The following is a 19095-nucleotide window of genomic DNA, read 5'->3' as shown; positions in this document are numbered from 1 at the left end:
TACCTTTCTTAATAATTGGAGAAATTTCTGCTCGCCTTACCCGAAACTTACTCGTCAAGCATCTCACCGACTTTCAAAAGCACAATTTATTTACTCCTTATGTTTTTCAAACTCGAGCAAAACTCCGACAAAAACTTGCTTGCCATTTCTCTATCTAAAAATAAGTTTTGTGAGATCCGATCCTTATTTGGCATTGTCAACACTTTAATTTGAGTTTTCTTGTATTTACTTATTTTACTTTTATTTTCCCCATCATTTTGGGTTTTTACCACCTTATTCTTTTACCCCAAATTTATCTGCCCAAAGCTGAGCCTTCTCCTTCACACGCAAAACTCAGCTTTTCCTCTTTCCTTGTTCACGTCAGAGTTGGACAGAGAGAAAGGGAGCCTCGCTCAGCTCTTCCCCTCCACGTTTCCATCATGCAAAGGGCAACTCCTCCAAGAACATCATCTCAGACCTTCAAAAGAGAGAACCCAGGCCATAAATCGTCATTCACCCTTCTCTTCTCACCTTTTCTCTCGTCCCTGGACACATCAGTCCGTTTACGAGCCTCGAAACACCTAGTTCGAGATCTCCGATCAGAAAACGTTCTTCATCAAAGTTGTTCGCCTATGTCTCCTCTATCTAGCCTCCAAATTTCAGCTCCATCGGAATTGATTTGAGACCTGTACACCCCTCGAAGCGGAAGCTGTTCCGGAGCAAGCCTGTTCCGGATTTCTGCTTAAACTTCCTCTCTTGCTCTACCCGAATCCCCAACACCTTGCTTGAGACTGATACCAACAGTTGGTAAGATTCTTAAGCCATCAAGTTCTCCTTTGTTTCCTCGATTTTTGAAGAAATGAAAGAGATCCTTTGTGAAAGGTTTTCTAGTATTACATCGTAAGGAAAGCATATTACAAGCTAAAACTATATAAAGAAGACGAAAGAGCTTAATGATGAAAGGGAAAAGCATGGCTTTGCTTTTCATGTGTTCACACCTATGACTTTGCTTCTACTTGCATGTGATGTGCTGCATGGTATGTGCATGAAGTGCACTGCCTATATATCGGCAAACAAGGCAGCAAACAAGGAAAGAAAAGGAAAGTGAAAGCAAAAAGGAAAATCAAAAGTAAAAGTTGTAGTGGTTGGTTAATGATGAAAGCAGATTGCAGCAAAGTGGAAGGCATCTATGTACAGGAAGGTGGACAACAAAGTAGACAGCATGTGATATATTCCAATACTCCCCCTCAAGCTGGATCAAGGAGGTTCATTGAGCCAAGCTTGCCAAGAATTCGATGGAACTGAGCAGTGGAGAGAGATTTGGTGAAAATATCAGCCAGCTGGTCATGACTTCGAGTGTAATGAGTATCAATAATTTTGGATTGAACTTGAGCTCGAATATAATGGCAATCAACCTCGATGTGCTTGGTTCTTTCATGAAAGACTGGATTAGAAGCAATGTGCATTGCAGCTTGATTGTCACAGAAAAGGGACATTGGTTGACTAGTAGGGAACCCCAAATCAGAGAGGAGACCTTTTAGCCAAATAAGCTCACAAGCAGTGGAGGCCATAGCTCGGTATTCAGCTTCTGCACTAGAACGAGCAACAACAGTTTGCTTCTTGCTCTTCCAAGTAACCAGGTTACCACCAACAAATGTGCAGAAGCCAGTAGTGGATTTACGATCAAGGGAGTTGTCTGCCCAATCAGCATCAGTGTATCCCATTATGTGAGTGTCTCCATTGTTTTTCATCAAAATGCCTCTACCAACGGAACCTTTGAGATAACGAAGGATTCTCTTTACAATGTGAAGATGAGCCAAAGTTGGAGCATGCATGAATTGGCTGACAATGCTTACAGCGTAAGCAATGTCAGGTCTAGTGATCGTGAGATAAATAAGCTTACCAACTAATCTTTGATAGGCAGCTAGATTACAGGGAGACTCACTTGATGCATCAAATTGCAGCTTACTATCAAGGGGAGTGCGGGCTGGTTTGCAATCCTTCATATCTGCATCTTGCAGCAAATCAAGAACATACTTTCTTTGGTTAAGAAAGAGACCTTTATGAGAAGTAGCCATTTCGATACCAAGAAAATATTTAAGAATCCCCAAATCTTTGATAGCAAACCTATTTCGAAGCGATTGTTTAAGCAACTCAATCTCTTCAGCGTTGTCACCTGTTACGATTAAATCATCAACATAGATAAGCACCAGAAGTTTACTGGTTGAGCCAATGCGAATGAACAATGAAGAATCTGCATTGCTTCTGTGAAAACCGACTTCTTCAAGTACTGAACTAAGTTTGGCATACCATGCACGTGGAGATTGTTTTAAGCTATAGATGGCTTTGTGAAGCTTGCACACTATATCAGGATCATGAGATTGAGAATGACCGGGAGGTAACCTCATATAGACTTCCTCTTCAAGATCACCATGTAAGAAAGCATTTTTGACATCCATTTGGTAGAGAGGCCATGCATGATTAGTTGCAACTGATAACAAAACTCTTACTGTATTCATTTTAGCAACAGGAGCAAAGGTTTCCTTGTAATCTACCCCATATGTTTGAGTAAAACCACGAGCCACTAAACGAGCTTTATGTCTCTCCACCGTGCCATCAGAGTGAAACTTGGTCTTGTAAATCCATCTGCAACCTACAGCCTTCTTCCCTTTTGGAATTCGAACAATACTCTAAGTATTATTATCATTGAGAGCTTGAAGTTCATCTGCCATAGCCTGCTTCCATTCAGCAAGATGATTGGCTTCCTCAAAACTTTGAGGTTCATGAGTATTATCAAGGACACTCAGAAATGCAGAATGAGCAGATGAAAAATTCTTATAAGAGATGAAGTGTGACATCGGGTACCTTGCATTGTAGGTTACATAGTCCTTGAGCTTTGATGGAGGACCTCGTTCTCGTGGAGGGTTTCTACGAAGAACAACTACAGGTGGAGCAGGAGGCTCGACAACATATTGCACATCATGAGGTTCGGCAACAGATTGCATATCAATCTCTGGATCAGAAAGAACAGCTGAAACTTCTTGAACTGGAACAGCAGGATTGATAGACGGATTGCAATCCTCAACAGTAGGGAGAGCTGGAGCTTCTTGAACTGGAACAGCAGGATTTATAGAAGGATTGCAATCCTCAACAATAGGGAGATTTGGACTTGGGAACAGATCAGATAGGAACTCCCCCTGTCCAGTATCACATGATTTCCTTGTGAAATAAGGAGTAACTTCATCAAATCTTACATCCCTGGAGACAATGAGTTTCCTAGTAGCATGATTGTAGCATTTATACCCTTTTTGAGTAGATGAATATCCTAAGAAAACACATTTATCAGCTCTAGGATCAAGTTTATCACGTTGATGAGCTTGAATATGAACGAAGCATGTGCAGCCAAAGACTTTCAAGTGAGACAGATCAATCTTTCTACCTTTCAACACTTCAAGAGGAGATTTGAAACCAAGTACTCTGCTAGGTAATCTATTGATGAGATATGTGGCAGTGAGAACACTTTGAGACCAAAATTTTTTGGGAACATTCATTTGAAACATAAGAGCTCTGGTTTTTTCAAGAATGTCTCGATTTTTCCTCTCGGCAATCCCATTCTGTTGAGGAGTACCAACACAGCTAGTTTGATGCACAATGCCTTGTGAGCTCAAGTATTGTGACATGTTATTGGACATATACTCAGAACCATTATCAGATCGTAAAATATGAACAGATGATGAAAATTGAGTGATGATAAGTTTATGAAAATCCTTAAAAACATCCACAACTTCACTTTTTAGTTTCAAAAGATACAACCAAGTAATCCTCGTAAAATCATCTACAAATGTTACAAAATACTTAAATCCATCATAGGACTCAAGAACTGGACCCCAAATGTCTGAATGCACAATTTCGAAAGGGCTACTAGCCCTAGACAGAGAAGAAGTAAATGGTAATCTAGAGGATTTTGACAAATGGCAGACATCACATTGATTTACTGCCTTGTGCATATTAGGGAACAAAAAAGACAACACATTCTCAGATGGATGAGCCAAACGCTTATGCCAAAGATGATGATCTTGAGCTAAACTAGTTTGAAAAACCTTGGAGGTAAAGGAGTTTTTTGACAGGTAATAAAGTCCATTCAAGAAGAAACCTTCACCAATGGTCTTCTTGCTGATGAGATCCTGAAATATAACCTTATGTGGAGAGAAAATGACAAGACATTGCAAGGTATGTATAATTCTTCCAACAGATAAAAGTTGAAAAGGAAAGGAAGGAACATAAAGAGCAATTGAATCAATGTGACTGGAAAGTAATTTTAGTTTTCCTTTCCCTAAAACAGAAACACTTTGGCCATTTGCTACTGATACTTTAGAAGGAGTGGACAATTTTTCAAAATCATGCAAGTTTTTAAGCTTATTTGTCATGTGATCCGAAGCTCCTGAGTCTATAATCCAATAATCATCCACAGCACAAACATTTAGAGCAGTTGAGAAGGATTTTAGAATACCTGAGGCTTCTTCATGTGGGACACAATCAGTTTCTGCAAGAAAGCCAGCAAATTTTCCAAGGAGTGGAGTGTGGCTTTCACTCCCAGTTATAGCTGATTCTTCTTTTTCACCATGCATCTGACTCTTGTTGAGATAGGCAGCAAATTCATTAATCAAAGCAGCGGGATTAGAGGTGAAATTCATCATACTCCCAGTAAAAAAAGATAGAGTCAGGCTTTGAATTCCTGCTCTGATACCATGAAGAAATGAAAGAGATCCTTTGTGAAAGGTTTTCTAGTATTACATCGTAAGGAAAGCATATTACAAGCTAAAACTATATAAAGAAGACGAAAGAGCTTAATGATGAAAGGGAAAAGCATGGCTTTGCTTTTCATGTGTTCACACCTATGACTTTGCTTCTACTTGCATGTGATGTGCTGCATGGTATGTGCATGAAGTGCACTGCCTATATATCGGCAAACAAGGCAGCAAACAAGGAAAGAAAAGGAAAGTGAAAGCAAAAAGGAAAATCAAAAGTAAAAGTTGTAGTGGTTGGTTAATGATGAAAGCAGATTGCAGCAAAGTGGAAGGCATCTATGTACAGGAAGGTGGACAACAAAGTAGACAGCATGTGATATATTCCAATAATTTTAGACTCAATACGTTCAAAACACCTCATTTACATATTGAGCAGTCTCTGTTTCACTTTGCATGTTCGAGATTGAGCAAACTTCTTGGCCTGTGGCTGGACTCGATCCAATCAGCTCCTTCAGCTCTCTTTCCTGTTGAAATCCTCAAGAGAAGCTCATCTTTTTTTGTTAGTTTTTGGTGAGTATCATCATTTCCTTAACACTATGTATTTTTGGTTGTTGTTACAAACTCTTGCAGATTACAACTTGTCACTATTGTGGTGGGAACCTTGTTGTTTTAGCTTAGAACCTTTCATTCTTTCTGATGTGTTGGGGGTATGCTAAACCATGGTTATTTTGAACATTGAAATCATGCTTGATCAAAGAGTTTATTTGTGTTACTGTTGTCCAAACACCATGTCTTCAAAACATCATGTTAGTGAGCTACAAGACCTTCCCCTTATAGTATTGAAGGGTGACTGAGACTTTAAGCCTTTAGAAGCTTTAGATACTTTTTGTAGGTGTCTTAGAGTCTACTTAACCAGCCATTTTGGGTACCAAACGAGCTTTACACAAAAGAACCAGTTTCTGCAGATTTTCAGTTTTCAGTAAAATCTGACCCAGTTGTATTCATTTCAAAACTGGAGCTAAACCGTTGAGAATTTGGGGTCAGTTTCTTCTAGAGAAATATATTAGACAAATATATGAACGTTCCAGAATTTAAATCACCCCAAAAGCATTTTTCTGGAATTAGTTATGCAATTTTGAAATAGGGGGACAGAAGCTTGTATTTCTGGAAAGAATCTGCACATTGTTTTACTTCAGCCTTTAAAACCTTTACTCTTTGTTTGGTTTCACTTGAAATTCAATAGCCATTTCAATCGTACTGAGTTGGTTGACAAGCCATCCTTCTTTCAAAATTTCTCAAGAATTTATCTCAAGTGCTTTGAACACTTTTCCTTGGCCCTTAACAGTTCTTACTTATACTCCGTTTCCAGCTTTTGACAACTTATCTTTGAAAGGTGTTTCTGCCACTTTTTCCTGAAAAACCAACTCTCCCTTAGTGCCCAAATGGTCTGGTTATTAGCTAGTCAATTAGGTTAAAGGAAAGGTTCTCTTTGGAGAGTATTGCGTGTGAATAGCTAGCCTAGTTTATCGTTATTAATGCCGCTTATTGATCTAGGCTTGACATCGTGGTGGAATCTTGTGAAGTGGTGGTTGCTACAAGGTTGCATTGAGGCCAAGTGCTGCAAGAGAAAGCTCGAGTTCCAGGTAGGGGATGCCTTTAACTCTATCTATGCTTTTCTTGCATATACTATGTTTTATATGAGGTCTCTTGCATGGTTTTTGGAAATTATCTGTTTTACAATTGAAATGGTTTGCGTGGATTGAATTGATGTGTTGGCAATTGATGGGGATGTAAGGAGAGGTCAGTTCCTCCTTGAGCCACCGGTGGTGGGCAGTGTGCACCATGCCCTTGTTATCTCCCCTTTGTCTCTAGCCTTGTGATTAATGAATTCCGGAAAGTGATTGGCTAGATGGACGGTTGTGATGGAAGTGTGAAAGATGATCAATTGCCGTGGGATTGTAGTTACGTGGTGACGATCACGTGGAAGCGCAAACCGGTTTTATCTACTTCTTTTATTCAAAACAATAACTCATGTTTTTAAACTTAGATATGGGGGCGGGCATGGGCAATGACTGGATGTAGGAGCCTAACCCCTACTTTAGTTTGTTTTGCAGGCTGTTGTTGTTGAAGCTTGGGCACGGAGGATAATCCTTGGAGGACACAATTTGTTTTACTATATTTAAAGTTTATTTCCTTTCGGCTTGCTTGATTTCACTAAAGTTTTGTAACACTATGTATGGTTGATGATGTGTGTGATTGCTTACCACCAAAGTGGAACCCTAGGGTTAGAACCTCCATTTGAATTTAGGTCCTAGTGGGCTAGACCTAGAAGACTCACATAAATTACCATTTAATGAACTTAATGCAAACTTGGGGCTAAGAATTAAAAATTGACATAGGTTCTAAAACTCAACTCAACACCACCTTCCTTTCCTCTTATTCGCCTAGTTCGTAATCTTGTGATTACGAGCCAAGCCCACTATACAAGCCCAAGAATTTCGGGCTTATAGATTTCTTGCTTTCCAACCTAAAGGCCTTGTCTCTTTGAGGAATTCTAGGCCCAAAACACTTACTCCAAGTGTCGCGGGAGTAGGGTTCCTTGGGGAGGCGGCGCTGTGGTAATCCGGTCTCCGGGTCGCCACAGGTTCAATGGTCCTTATATTTCCATAATAACACATGTAATAGTTTTAACCAAAAATATTACTTCTTTCAAGGTGAGTGTTTCTGGTGGCTTTCTCCGGGTACCTCACACAGAATGCTATACCGTCTGGGGTACCGATGCACCTCCTAAATCCTGTACCAAGAACACACGCTTAGAGGGGTAAACCGTACCGGACGGTTTACACCTCTCCGATGACTGAGTGAGAAGCTAATATAGGTGTACAGTAAGTAAATAGTAGACAAATGAGTTATTACCCGTAAAAGGTGGTTGTGCTAATGCCTTTATACTCGAGCATGTGAAGGAAGTCTCCCCCATCTTCGATGTGGGACACTAGTTGTTCTTCTGATGCCATATCAGTCCTGTGTGTAAATAATTGGGCTGTGCTGACCTTGCCCAGGGTCCTCCTGGGTGCCCGGGGTGGCATCCCCAATGAGCCCCGCCATGGTGGGTCGTGAACCCGGCCCATGGCATAGTACATGGGAGTACCGATGGGCCCAGCAGATAGTGCCAAACTTAGTTCAGACTTCCCTAGCATGTACAAGTCCCCCAAGTTCCCGTTCAAGATGTTTCTTGGGTGGGGACTTATTATTGTCTCGGAAGTTTGGCACTAGTGTGCCTATAGGGAGTCCCCCAAGTTCCCGTTCAAGGGATATCTTGAGCGGGTTACGTAGTAGGTAGCTAATCTACACGCTGCGATAGGGTGAGGGTTGGGCCTCCGGTACCCAATGGGGTAGTGAGGATTTGGCTCTGATACCCGATGGGGTAGAGGAAGTGAGACTCCGATACCCAATGGGGTAGAGGATGTGAGTCTCCGATACCCGATGGGGTACAGAGAGGACTTGGCTCTGATACTCGATGGGGTAGAGGAAGTGAGACTCCGGTACCCAATGGGGTAGAGGAAGTGAGACTCCGATACCCGATGGGGTAGAGGAGGGGCTTGGCTCTGATACCCGATGGGGTGAGGATGTGAGTCTCCGGTACCCAATGGGGTAGAGGATGTGAGTCTTCGATACCCGATGGGGTACAGAGAGGACTTGGTTCTGATACCCGATGGGGTAGAGGAAGTGAGACTCCGGTACCCACTGGGGTAGAGGATGTGAGTCTTCGATACCCGATGGGCTCGAGGAAAGAATCGGGACGGCCAGGGCTCGAGGAAATAATCGAGGCAAGATTCGAAACAGCCAGAGAATGGAAATTTCCTCTTAGGACGAGTGTCCAAAGAGAAAATTTGGGGGCATTGTGGGAGTGGTCAAATTCTGCTGGGCCCGCAATTAAAGCGATTAACTCCGTAGTTAGTATGACGTTAAATTTCAGTCATGAATGTGGCGATTATTACGACAATAACTACGCACAATGATTATGATTATAAGTGCGCAATGAATGACTATCATAAATACACAATGAATGACGGTCGTAAGTACGCAATGATTAACTGTTATTAGTGCAGCAATAATTGTCATCATAAAGTGTGTAAATAAATACAGCCATAAAAGCCGGAATAATGACGGCTTGCTCCCTAAGTAAGTCATCGCCTATAAATAAGCTGCTCGACATCAAGGTAATGCATCGAATTCCAATTCACTCTACTCCACTACTAAGAAACATACTTACTTAGGCATCGGAGAGTTTTCTGCAGGTACCCCCCCTCCTCCTCGAGCCGACGGTCAAACTTCGAGTCAACGCTCGAGGGAAGCTTCTCGATCGTTCCCGATCAGCTCCCGCTCCAGTCCGCATTCATTGGTGAGTCAAACTCCTCTACGGAATTTTTCTGCACCAACAAGTGGCGCCGTCTGTAGGAAGCACTTTTCCCTAAAAAGTGATGGCGGGAGCTGCACCATTAGAAATCTCATTTCTGTCACTAAGGATTGGGAGTGATGGAATACAAGCCCCGAAGTGATAAAAGTCTGGGTAACGTAAACTAGCGTTCTTTCCTTTAGTAATCATATTCTGATTTTTTCCTTTTATATTTGAAATATATTTGTGGTTAGTGTTGTTGAAATGTATGTGTAAGGCTGGTGGCCAGAGTAAATACCCAAGGCCGGTGGCCAAGGAGAATAAAATGTTGTTGATCAGATTCAAAGGGAAATGGGGGCAATTCCATATCTCATGCTGAAAATGAATCTTCACCTTGAGGAAAGAATCGAGGCGGTTAGGGCCCGAGGAAAGAATCGAGGCGGCCAGGGCCCGAGGAAAGATTCAGGGCGGCCAAGGCCCGAGGAAAGATTTGGGGCGGCCAGGGCCCGAGGAAAGAATTGGGGCGGCCAGGGCCTGAGGAAAGAATCGGGGCGGCCAGGGCTCGAGGAAAGAATCGGGACGGCCAGGGCTCGAGGAAATAATCGAGGCAAGATTCGAAACAGCCAGAGAATGGAAATTTCCTCTTAGGACGAGTGTCCAAAGAGAAAATTTGGGGGCATTGTGGGAGTGGTCAAATTCTGCTGGGCCCGCAATTAAAGCGATTAACTCCGTAGTTAGAATGACGTTAAATTTCAGTCATGAATGTGGCGATTATTACGACAATAACTACGCACAATGATTATGATTATAAGTGCGCAATGAATGACTATCATAAATACACAATGAATGACGGTCGTAAGTACGCAATGATTAACTGTTATTAGTGCAGCAATAATTGTCATCATAAAGTGTGTAAATAAATACATCCATAAAAGCCGGAATAATGACGGCTTGCTCCCTAAGTAAGTCATCGCCTATAAATAAGCTGCTCGACATCAAGGTAATGCATCGAATTCCAATTCACTCTACTCCACTACTAAGAAACATACTGACTTAGGCATCGGAGAGTTTTCTGCAGGTACCCCCCCTCCTCCTCGAGCCGACGGTCAAACTTCGAGTCAACGCTCGAGGGAAGCTTCTCGATCGTTCCCGATCAGCTCCCGCTCCAGTCCGCATTCATTGGTGAGTCAAACTCCTCTACGGAATTTTTCTGCACCAACACCGACTCGTACTCGGTTCAGTCCAATGGCTCTCCAATACCCACTCGACTTCTCAATTTTTCCAGGGACTACAGGATTCGGTTCAAATTCCGACACCTGGTGGCGAAGCTGTCAAGTTCTCTGTAAAGATCATCCTAAGATGAAGATTCTCTGTATAAGATTCCTGTAATTAAAGTAGAGACGATTTGGTGAATAGTTCGAAGAGTTATGGGGAATTGAGGTTGAAATTAGGTGTGCCTTTAGCTGGGTTGGATGAAGGAGATGTCGAGAGCAAGCTTGAAAGTAGGATGGTCAAAAATGGGGGAGTCAATTCAGAGAGAGGTGGAGTGCTCTCTCTCATTGATTATCAGATTGCTTGTGTAGCCTAGTAGTGCAAGAAACTCGTAGAACTCGACCCCGGCTTGGTGCGTTTACTCCAATTCGGTGCTCAGAGCATTTCTGCATGACCAAATCAATTTTTTTTATTAATTCTTTTTTTTTGTATATTGTGGGCAGAAGGCCGAGAAGGAAAAAAAAAAGGAGAAATTTTAAATACACACCCCTAATCACTTAATACACATCCCTATTATTTTATATTTCAAATTAGATTTTGTAGGTAGGTTAAATAACCAAAACAGACATCTATGCATTAGAAGAAGAAAAAAATAGTCATATTTTCCTTATATTATTCTATTTATGTATAAATAGTTAGATAAATACAACAAATTTCTATACATGGCCTCCCAATTTAATACAAGAATAAAGTTAGAAACTATCTAATTTAATTTTTCTTAAATAAATTGTAATTAAATGAGGTCAGAAACTATAATATTTAGAATTTCAAAATCAATGGCATTAAATGTTTTTAAAACATATCGCTTTACTCCCATTTTTTTGTTAATTTTCTTTTTTGTTCTAAGAGTTATGATTAATCAATTTATTTTCTAATACAAAACATCACAGGTGAAATTTTTTTTGTAATTAGTAATTTGTTTGGCCCCTCTAATGACAACTTTTTAGTTCCGCCACTGTGGAGAAACTACTGATATAGTTTTGGTTGAATGTTCAACTCATAATTTTATACTTGATTAACATGGTGTTTGGTGGATGAGAGCTCAAATAACACGAAACTTATTTATATGCATCTATTTAAAGGGAACAATAATAAATCTTTATGGATTTCTCAATAACTAACACAAGTAATCGAAATGGTCATTTACGAAACGTCAATATACTATAATATACTAATCACATTAAGGTTACTATTTAATATAGTTAAAAAGTAGTATCGATATTTCATGATTTTTGAGATTTAGGATATTTTAGGTACTTTGGGTTGTGTATTTAGTAAAATATTAGAATGGGAAATTAAATGGGTGGTGTATTAAGTATGGAGTGTGTATTAAGTAATTAGGGGTGTGCATTTAAAATTCTCAAGAAAAAAAAGAAAAAAAAGTTTTATTATAGGGTCCTTGACCCAAAGCCCCAAAATGAGCAAAAGTTATCTCACTTACCCCAGCAACAAATTTTTATTCCTCCTTACCCAATTTAACGTAGAAAGACAATGTTACCCTCAAACAAATTAATAAACTCCACATATGCCTGGGATCTCTCTCTCCCCCCCCCCCTTTATCTCCTCCGATCTAAAACACCCCCCCTCTCTCTCTCTCTCTCCACCTCCAGCCGGCGTTGATTCGCTCCAAACTCCACCTCCGGCAGCCGTCGATCCTCTCTCTCTCTCTCTCTCTCCACCTCCGGCCGGCGTCGATTCGCTCCCCGATCTCCAACTCCGGCGCGGTTTGACCTCTAGCTCACATTCCGGTGCAGCTCGCCGGTGAGCTCAGCCACGTCCAACCGCCGTCGCGCTGACAAGGACGACTAGACGACGTCGTCGATGGGCCTCTGGACGCCTCGCCGACGATGAAATTGAAACGGAGGACTCCATGGCTGATGCAGAGCCGCCGGCGATTGGCAACGAGGAATTCCGGTGGCAGAGAGTGGAGCTGATATATTAATACTACAGGAAGCGAAGAAGGTTGAAATTGAAACAAGGCTAGTTAGTACTACTTTGGGCAGTTTTGGGCTTCAATTCCAGATTGGAACAGTAGGAGGACTGGTAAGGATTTGGAATATCAGGTGTGTTTCTGTGCTGGATTCAGTTGTGGGGGTGGTTCCGGTATGTATAAAAATCACAGTTCTGGAAGTTAATGGCTGATGGCTTTCAGAAATGTAGAATGCTTACGGGGAGAGAGAAAGAGAACATCTTTCTTGGAAGAATTGACATGCCTATCTGTTTTGTGTGGTCCCAGATGGTGCATTGGTGACTTTATGTAGTGCAATTTGTTTTTGAAAAATCGAAAGGGGAGATTTACTGAAAGCATGAAGGACTTGCAACAACTAGTATTAGAGAATCTTTGACTAGTCTTATCAGATAATCTTCCAGCCATCTTTTTTTTCTCCTTTTCTTTTTATTTTTCCTTAATTATCTATTGTATGGACTTGCAACAACTAGTATTAGAGAATCTTTGAAGATTGGAGCCTACTCATCCTGCATATAGTCCATACCTTGACTTGTTTTTTTATGATTGAGTTGCAACCCTCTTGCTTTTTTTATTTTTTTACTTTTTTGGTAAAATAGGGGGCAGAAGGTCGAAAAGGAAAGAAAAAAAAAGGAAAAAACAAGTTTTATTGAGGGACAATAGACGTCTATTGGGGGGCAATAGACGTCTATTGCGGGGCAATAGATATTTTAAATTAATGTAATCTCCTCTTTTTTTTCTTTAATTAAAGTTATATTTGTGTAATTTTGGAAAAATTAGTTCTCATTTCGGTAATCGAAACGTCTATTGGGGGGCAATAGACGTCTATTGGGAGGCAATAGACGTTTTAAAATTGATATAATTTCTTCGTTTTTTTCTTTAATCAAAGTTTTATCTGTCAAATTTTAGGAAGATTAGTTCCTATTTCGGCTACCGAAAGTTCTATTGGGGGGCAATAGACGTCTATTGGGGGGCAATACATGGCTGATAGTCGTCTATTGGGGGGCAATAGACGTCTATTAGGGGGCAATAGACTATCGGGGCAATAGACGTCTATTGGGGGGCAATAGGAGGCAATAGAGGTCTATTGGGGGGCAATAGATGTCTATTGGGGGCCAAAAAACATTTCCGGTGAGATTTTCAACAAATTCCGGTGACCGGAATCCGGCGGCCGGTGACCGGAATCCGGCGAAAGTTGGCCGGAATCCGGCGAAAGTTGGCCGGAATCCGGCGGCCGGTGACCGGAATCCGGCGGCCGGTGACCGGATTCCGGCGGCCGGTGACCGGATTCCGGCGGCCGGTGACGGGCTCCGGCGAAGTCTCCTATGGTTTCTCTCTCTTCTATTTTCTCTCTCTCTCTAAGTAAATAAGGAGTGAGGGGTAAAATGGTATTAAAAAAAAATTAAAAACAAAAAAAATAATCTTAATGGGGTATTAGGGAAGACTCCCTTAGAGTGTATTGGGTAAGAGGGAATTAAAAAAACTCAATGGGGTTAGTGGGAAAAAAATCCCTAGAAATGGGGTAAATGGACAAAAACCCTTTATTATATCGTAATAAAGGTTTATTGGGGGCAATAAAAGTCTATTGGGGGGCAATAAATATTTTGAATTGATGTAATCTCCTCGTCTTTTTTCTCAGTCAAAGTTTTATTTATCTAATTTTAGGGAGATTAGTTCCCATTAAAACAACCGAAAAGTCTATTGGGGGGTAATAAAGGTTTATTGGGGGGCAGTAAACCTCTCCGGCCCCATATGAGATCTCTAACAACCTCTTTGGGGATTTCCGATGAGGTTTCATAAACCTCTATTGCCCCCCAATAAAGGTCTCTAAGGGGGCAATAGAGGTTTATTGCCCCTCTATTAGGGGGCAGTAAAGGTTTATTATCTGCAGAGACCTGGTGGCGAAGCAGTCAAGTTCTCTGTAAAGATCATCCTAAGGTGAAAATTATCTGTATAAGATTCCTGCAATTAAAGTAGAGAAGATCGATTTGGTGAAGAATTCGAAGAGTTATGGGGAATTGAGGTTGAAATTAGGGGCACCTTTAGCTGGGTTGGATGAAGGAGATGTCGGAAGCAAGCTTGAAAGTAGGGTGGTCAAAAATGGGGGAGTCGATTTAGAGAGAGGTGGAGTGCTCTCTCTCATTGATTATCAGACTACAGGTGTAGCCTAGTAGTGCAAGAAACTCGTAGAACTCGACCCCGACTCGGTGTGTTTGCTCCAATTTGGTGCCTAGAGCATTTCTTGGTGCCCAAATCAAATTTTATTTATTTATTTATTATTATTATTATTATTTTTGTATACTGTGGGCATGCAGAAGGCCGAGAAGCAAAGAAAAAAAAGAAAAGAAATGTTTTATTATCTCGTAATAAATGTTTATTGGAAGGCAATAAAGATCTATTGGGGGGCAATAAATATTTTGAATTGATACAATCACCTCGTTTTTTTCCTTAATCAAAGTTTTATTTGTCTAATTTTAAGAAAATTAATTCCTATTCTGACAACCAAAAGTTCTATTGGGGGCGAGGGGAATAAACCTCTCCGGCCCCATATGAGATCTCCAACAACCTCTTTGGGGACTTCCTGTTAGGTTTCATAAACCTCTATTGCCTCCCAGAGGTTTATTGGTGGGAAATAAATGTCTATTTGGGGGCAATAAACATTTCCGGCGACCTATGAGATCCCCAACGACCTCTTTGGGGACCTCCGGCGAGGTTTTCAGAAAAGTCCGGTGGGCGGCGGCCAATGACGGGACTCCCGTGAAGTCTCTTATGGCTTCTCTCTCTCTCTCTCTCTCTCTCTCTCTCTCTCTCTCTATGTAACAAGAGGGGAGGGTAAAATAGTCACAAAAAAAAAAATAAAAAAATAAAAGCTTAATTGGGTATTAAGGAAGACCTTATTAGAGTCTTTATGGGTAAGGAAAAATTAAAAAAACTTAATGGGATAAGTAGGATAAATGACCTAGAATTAGGGTAAATGGATAAAAACTCATATTACATCCAACTGATTATTGTTTGTAGTTTTATTTGTCATTTTCGGCTGAAAAAAATAGGCCATTTAAGTTTTTTTATTACATCCAACTAGACCATTTATGGATAAAAACTCGATATTACATCCAACTAGCTAGAAGGAATCTGACCACTCCATGAGGGGACTTCCAAAAGAGAAGCAGCCAGTTTTCATTTATCATTCTCAGCCATACCGATTTCTAAACAAAGGATGTTTCTTGGCTTGATCCTCGGGCACTTTTTAATCTGTCCTTTGCCAATTTGGTGTTTCCTAGCCTATTCCCACTCGCACTCGTCGATACTTCCTCAACGTCAATGCATGCCATCTACATCTTCTACTAGTGGATCTTCGGCCCCAACTATAGCCTCATTAAAGCTCAACACTTTCTTGAGTAGTGTGCGTTGATCTTGAAGACTGTCATAGCTCAAAGCTCCTGATCCAAGTGGAGGAAAATTAGGCAATTGCAAGGTTGTAACAATCTTATAACTATAACCTTGATCGACCAAAAACTGCTGCCTTTTAGCTGCAAATTCCATCTCCCGTGTATCCGATGACACAAGGGAATAGAAGAATGCATTGTACTTCTCTTTACTTTTCTTGGCCCTTAGAATCCGACCAAGACGCTGCGCTTCTTGTCGTCTCGAACCGCCGTGCCATGAAATCTCAATGATCACATTTGCCTCGGGAATGTCCAAGGAGTTATCACCCACCTTAGACATGAATACGGTGTTTACATCCGGGTTTGTTTTGAACTCTTCTAGAACTTTTGTCGTCTCAGCCTGCGTGGTGGCACCATAAATCATAGGTTTTCGGAGCTTGGTGGCATATTCAGTGAGGGTGAAGAGGTTGTCGGAAAAGACTATGATCTTATCACCACGGCGCTGCTGCTCATGAAACTGTATAAGATACTCGCATATCCTAAACTTGTTTGGATTCATCAAATAAAGTGCTTGCTTTCTTTCGTAGGAGTTTTCTTTCTTATACTCGGCAAAGAACTCCTTTGTCATCTGACACCTTACTTCAGCGCACAGCACATTTGCAATGTATCCTCGTTTCGCCAAATCCAACCAGTTTGCTTCATATAATTTGGGTCCAATGAGGAAGTTGAGATCTGATATCTTGTCATCTTCTCTCAAGAGCGTCGCCGTGAGGCCAAGCTTGCAGTGTGATTTGGTGATTCGGATGACATTTCGAAACGATTCAGCAGGAGTTACATGAACCTCATCCATGAGAATCAACCCCCATTCTCTATTTTTTATTTCCTCAATAATGTTTTTAGACTGTTGGGACCTATTGCCACCACAGCCAAGCATGCTATATGTAGTCACAACCACCACCCCAGCAGCATTGCTTTTGCGGCGGATTAACATCTCTGCAGCTTCTTCTTTACAGTCAGATTTGAAACGACAAATCTGTCCATCTCGAATGGTTGACCACAACTTGAACTGATAGACCCACTGATCAACTGAAACACCATTCGTTGCTAAACAAAGGCAGCTCTTTCCTATTGTGGAGGCTGCAGAAACACCAACTAGGGATTTTCCTGCGCCGCAAGGTAGTACAATTATACCAGATCTCGCTCTACCATTACCAAACATTGTGCTCAAGCTCTTAAGCTGATATGGTCGTATCGTCGCGCGTGCTTGGGGCTTTAGTTCCATACCAACATTGGGGTTTACATTATCGTTTCTATAGTCGTACTCCTCCACCATGGGATAGTTCAAACCATCTTGCGAGCAACGTTTCATGATGTCTTCAACCTTGTTAGGATCAATTTCGAATTCTTTGCCATTATTTGTTATATAGTTTATACTACTAATTTTTGCTTCAGATATAAGTTTATCCTCAAGCAATGTGTTCAGTACCTCCGGGAATGTGGATTCCACAAAGTACCGATTGTTCTTGAGGACCAGCTTCGCTTTGCCGCTGTTAGCAGTAGAAGACTGAATAAAATCATTGAGTTGTTTCCCGAGCTCGGTTTTCGAGAGCTTATTCAAGACAGAAATAATGGTTTCTGGTTTGACACCAGTTGAGGCAGCCGCACACAATGACTCCGGGGTCAAGTTATACTCGTGGATCAACTCTGCCCTGCGAACTGGTTCGGCAATGGCAATGAGAAAATCCTGAGCGTGTTCGTAAAAAGCCGAGTTAGTTTCCAGGAGTACTCGACCATCGGGACAAATCCACAGAGGCCGATTGGGGTGGTCAGGCTTCCATTCTAATTTGCTATAGTCTGTTGCATTGCCATCGTCGTTATTAGAGAATTTGGGCATTTGACTCGGTCTCTCATCATCACCGTGCGCCATTGATTTTGTCTTCCTCCAGGGAGATCAAAATTCTCAGAACCGATGAGGTAGATGTTTGCGACAAACTTTTCTCAACTCTTGTATGATATTTATAGAGAAGCAACTAGGAAACCTAACTAGGGTCATGAAACTTAATCACATTAGCAAAAAAAAAAAAAAAAAGAATCCTACGAATAAAAGGATTCAGGTCCACCGACCACCGCTTATGGAATTTAATTAGCTAGTCAATGTAATTTTAAGATAAAGACCACGTGTCGTTTTTTTTTTTTTTTTTTTTTTAGAATGACCACATGTCAAGTTAGATAACTGAGTAGTTGCACTGGTTACAATAGACTACCCCTCTCTCTCTCTCTCTCTCTCTCTCTCGTTTTGAGAGTTGGCAACGCCCCTCCAGTCTCTCCACCCTCTGTGGTGAGTCTCCACCTTTTTGTGGTGAGGTTTTCTGAGTTTTGGTCTCAGTTTTAAATCTTTTCATGTCTCTTTTCCATTTTATCTCTCTTTGTGCTTGCCCAATTTCTCATCGGATTTCCAGATCTATTCTCAAACCTCCCATCCTCCTCCATCTCAGACACCTCACCCTCTCATCTTCATCCGACTTTTCTCTTTTTCCTTAACCGCATCTTCACACTCAACCCTTGGAGTCTCGACATGGATCTGTTCACTTAACTTCACACCTGATAATTGTAGCAGTACCGGCAAGCCACCAAAGTTTGTGGACATTGTCGGACCAGTGGTGTTGTGATGCTTGGTGGTCTCCACCTCCATGACTACCTTTACTAAATTCTCTGTTTTTCTTGTTTCTTCTTGTGCATGCAATTTCAGTGTGGAGAATGATGGTGGAAAGTTATTTGGCCTCTGGAAGTCAAGCTTCTGTCGGAGCTCATCTGGTCATGGTGATACTCACGGCGGCCAGCTTGTGTTGTAGCGAAAACTTTTTTTTTTTTGAGTGGAAGACGTCAATAGAACCAACACACACACCCATGCAGTGTATCCCAGCATAGTCAGACTAATCACTGCACCGCAGACGCACGAACCATTGGGTGTTTTAACTAACCCAGGTCCCTCAAATCTGCTGGCCACTGGATGGAGCTGAGATTCGAACTCTAGACCTGGGGGTTCCAGACTAGGCAGTTCGACCAACACACCACACCACGTTTAGTTCTAGGTTTTCTAGTATTTTGGGCCTCGGCTTGTCAGTTAGTTCTAGTTTAGTTATGGATTGGTCTATTGGGTCTTTGGGCCTAGAACTCCTACTTTGTAATATGGGTTTCATCTAATGAATGAATTTATTTGACCAAAAAAAACAAAAAAAAAAAGGTTAGATAACTGAGTTAGAGTCCTTAGTATAAAATTGCTTAGTTAGTAATTGATACATTCTTCCATTTTTTGTTTTCTTAGGTTTTTAGCACCGTGCAATTACG

At 41.3% G+C, this 19095-nt stretch overlaps 1 protein-coding gene, 1 long non-coding RNA gene and 1 pseudogene across 2 annotated transcripts; 1 reads left to right on the top strand and 2 right to left on the bottom strand.

Annotated features, from left to right (window-relative positions):
- Positions 1–855: 855 nt before the first annotated feature.
- LOC133742166 (uncharacterized mitochondrial protein AtMg00810-like) lies at positions 856–2647 on the bottom strand. Its single transcript, XM_062169847.1, has one exon. It carries the CDS (start codon positions 2496–2498, stop codon positions 1227–1229), a length of 1272 nt encoding a protein of 423 aa, XP_062025831.1. The 5' UTR covers positions 2499–2647; the 3' UTR covers positions 856–1226.
- Positions 2648–4782: 2135 nt separating this feature from the next.
- LOC133742167 (uncharacterized) lies at positions 4783–6957 on the top strand. The gene is made up of 3 exons (XR_009862386.1): positions 4783–5297; positions 6282–6370; positions 6523–6957. It is a non-coding gene; the product is annotated as an uncharacterized LOC133742167 (long non-coding RNA).
- Positions 6958–15551: 8594 nt separating this feature from the next.
- On the bottom strand, positions 15552–17674 carry LOC133742419 (general transcription and DNA repair factor IIH helicase subunit XPB1-like; annotated as a pseudogene).
- Between the last annotated feature and the right edge of the window lie 1421 nt (positions 17675–19095).

The sequence above is a fragment of the Rosa rugosa genome, chromosome 4 (genome assembly GCF_958449725.1).
Source record: "Rosa rugosa chromosome 4, drRosRugo1.1, whole genome shotgun sequence".
Lineage (NCBI taxonomy): Eukaryota > Viridiplantae > Streptophyta > Magnoliopsida > Rosales > Rosaceae > Rosa > Rosa rugosa.
Note: the sequence above shows the minus strand (reverse complement) of the source record. Positions and strands in the feature narration are given on the sequence as shown.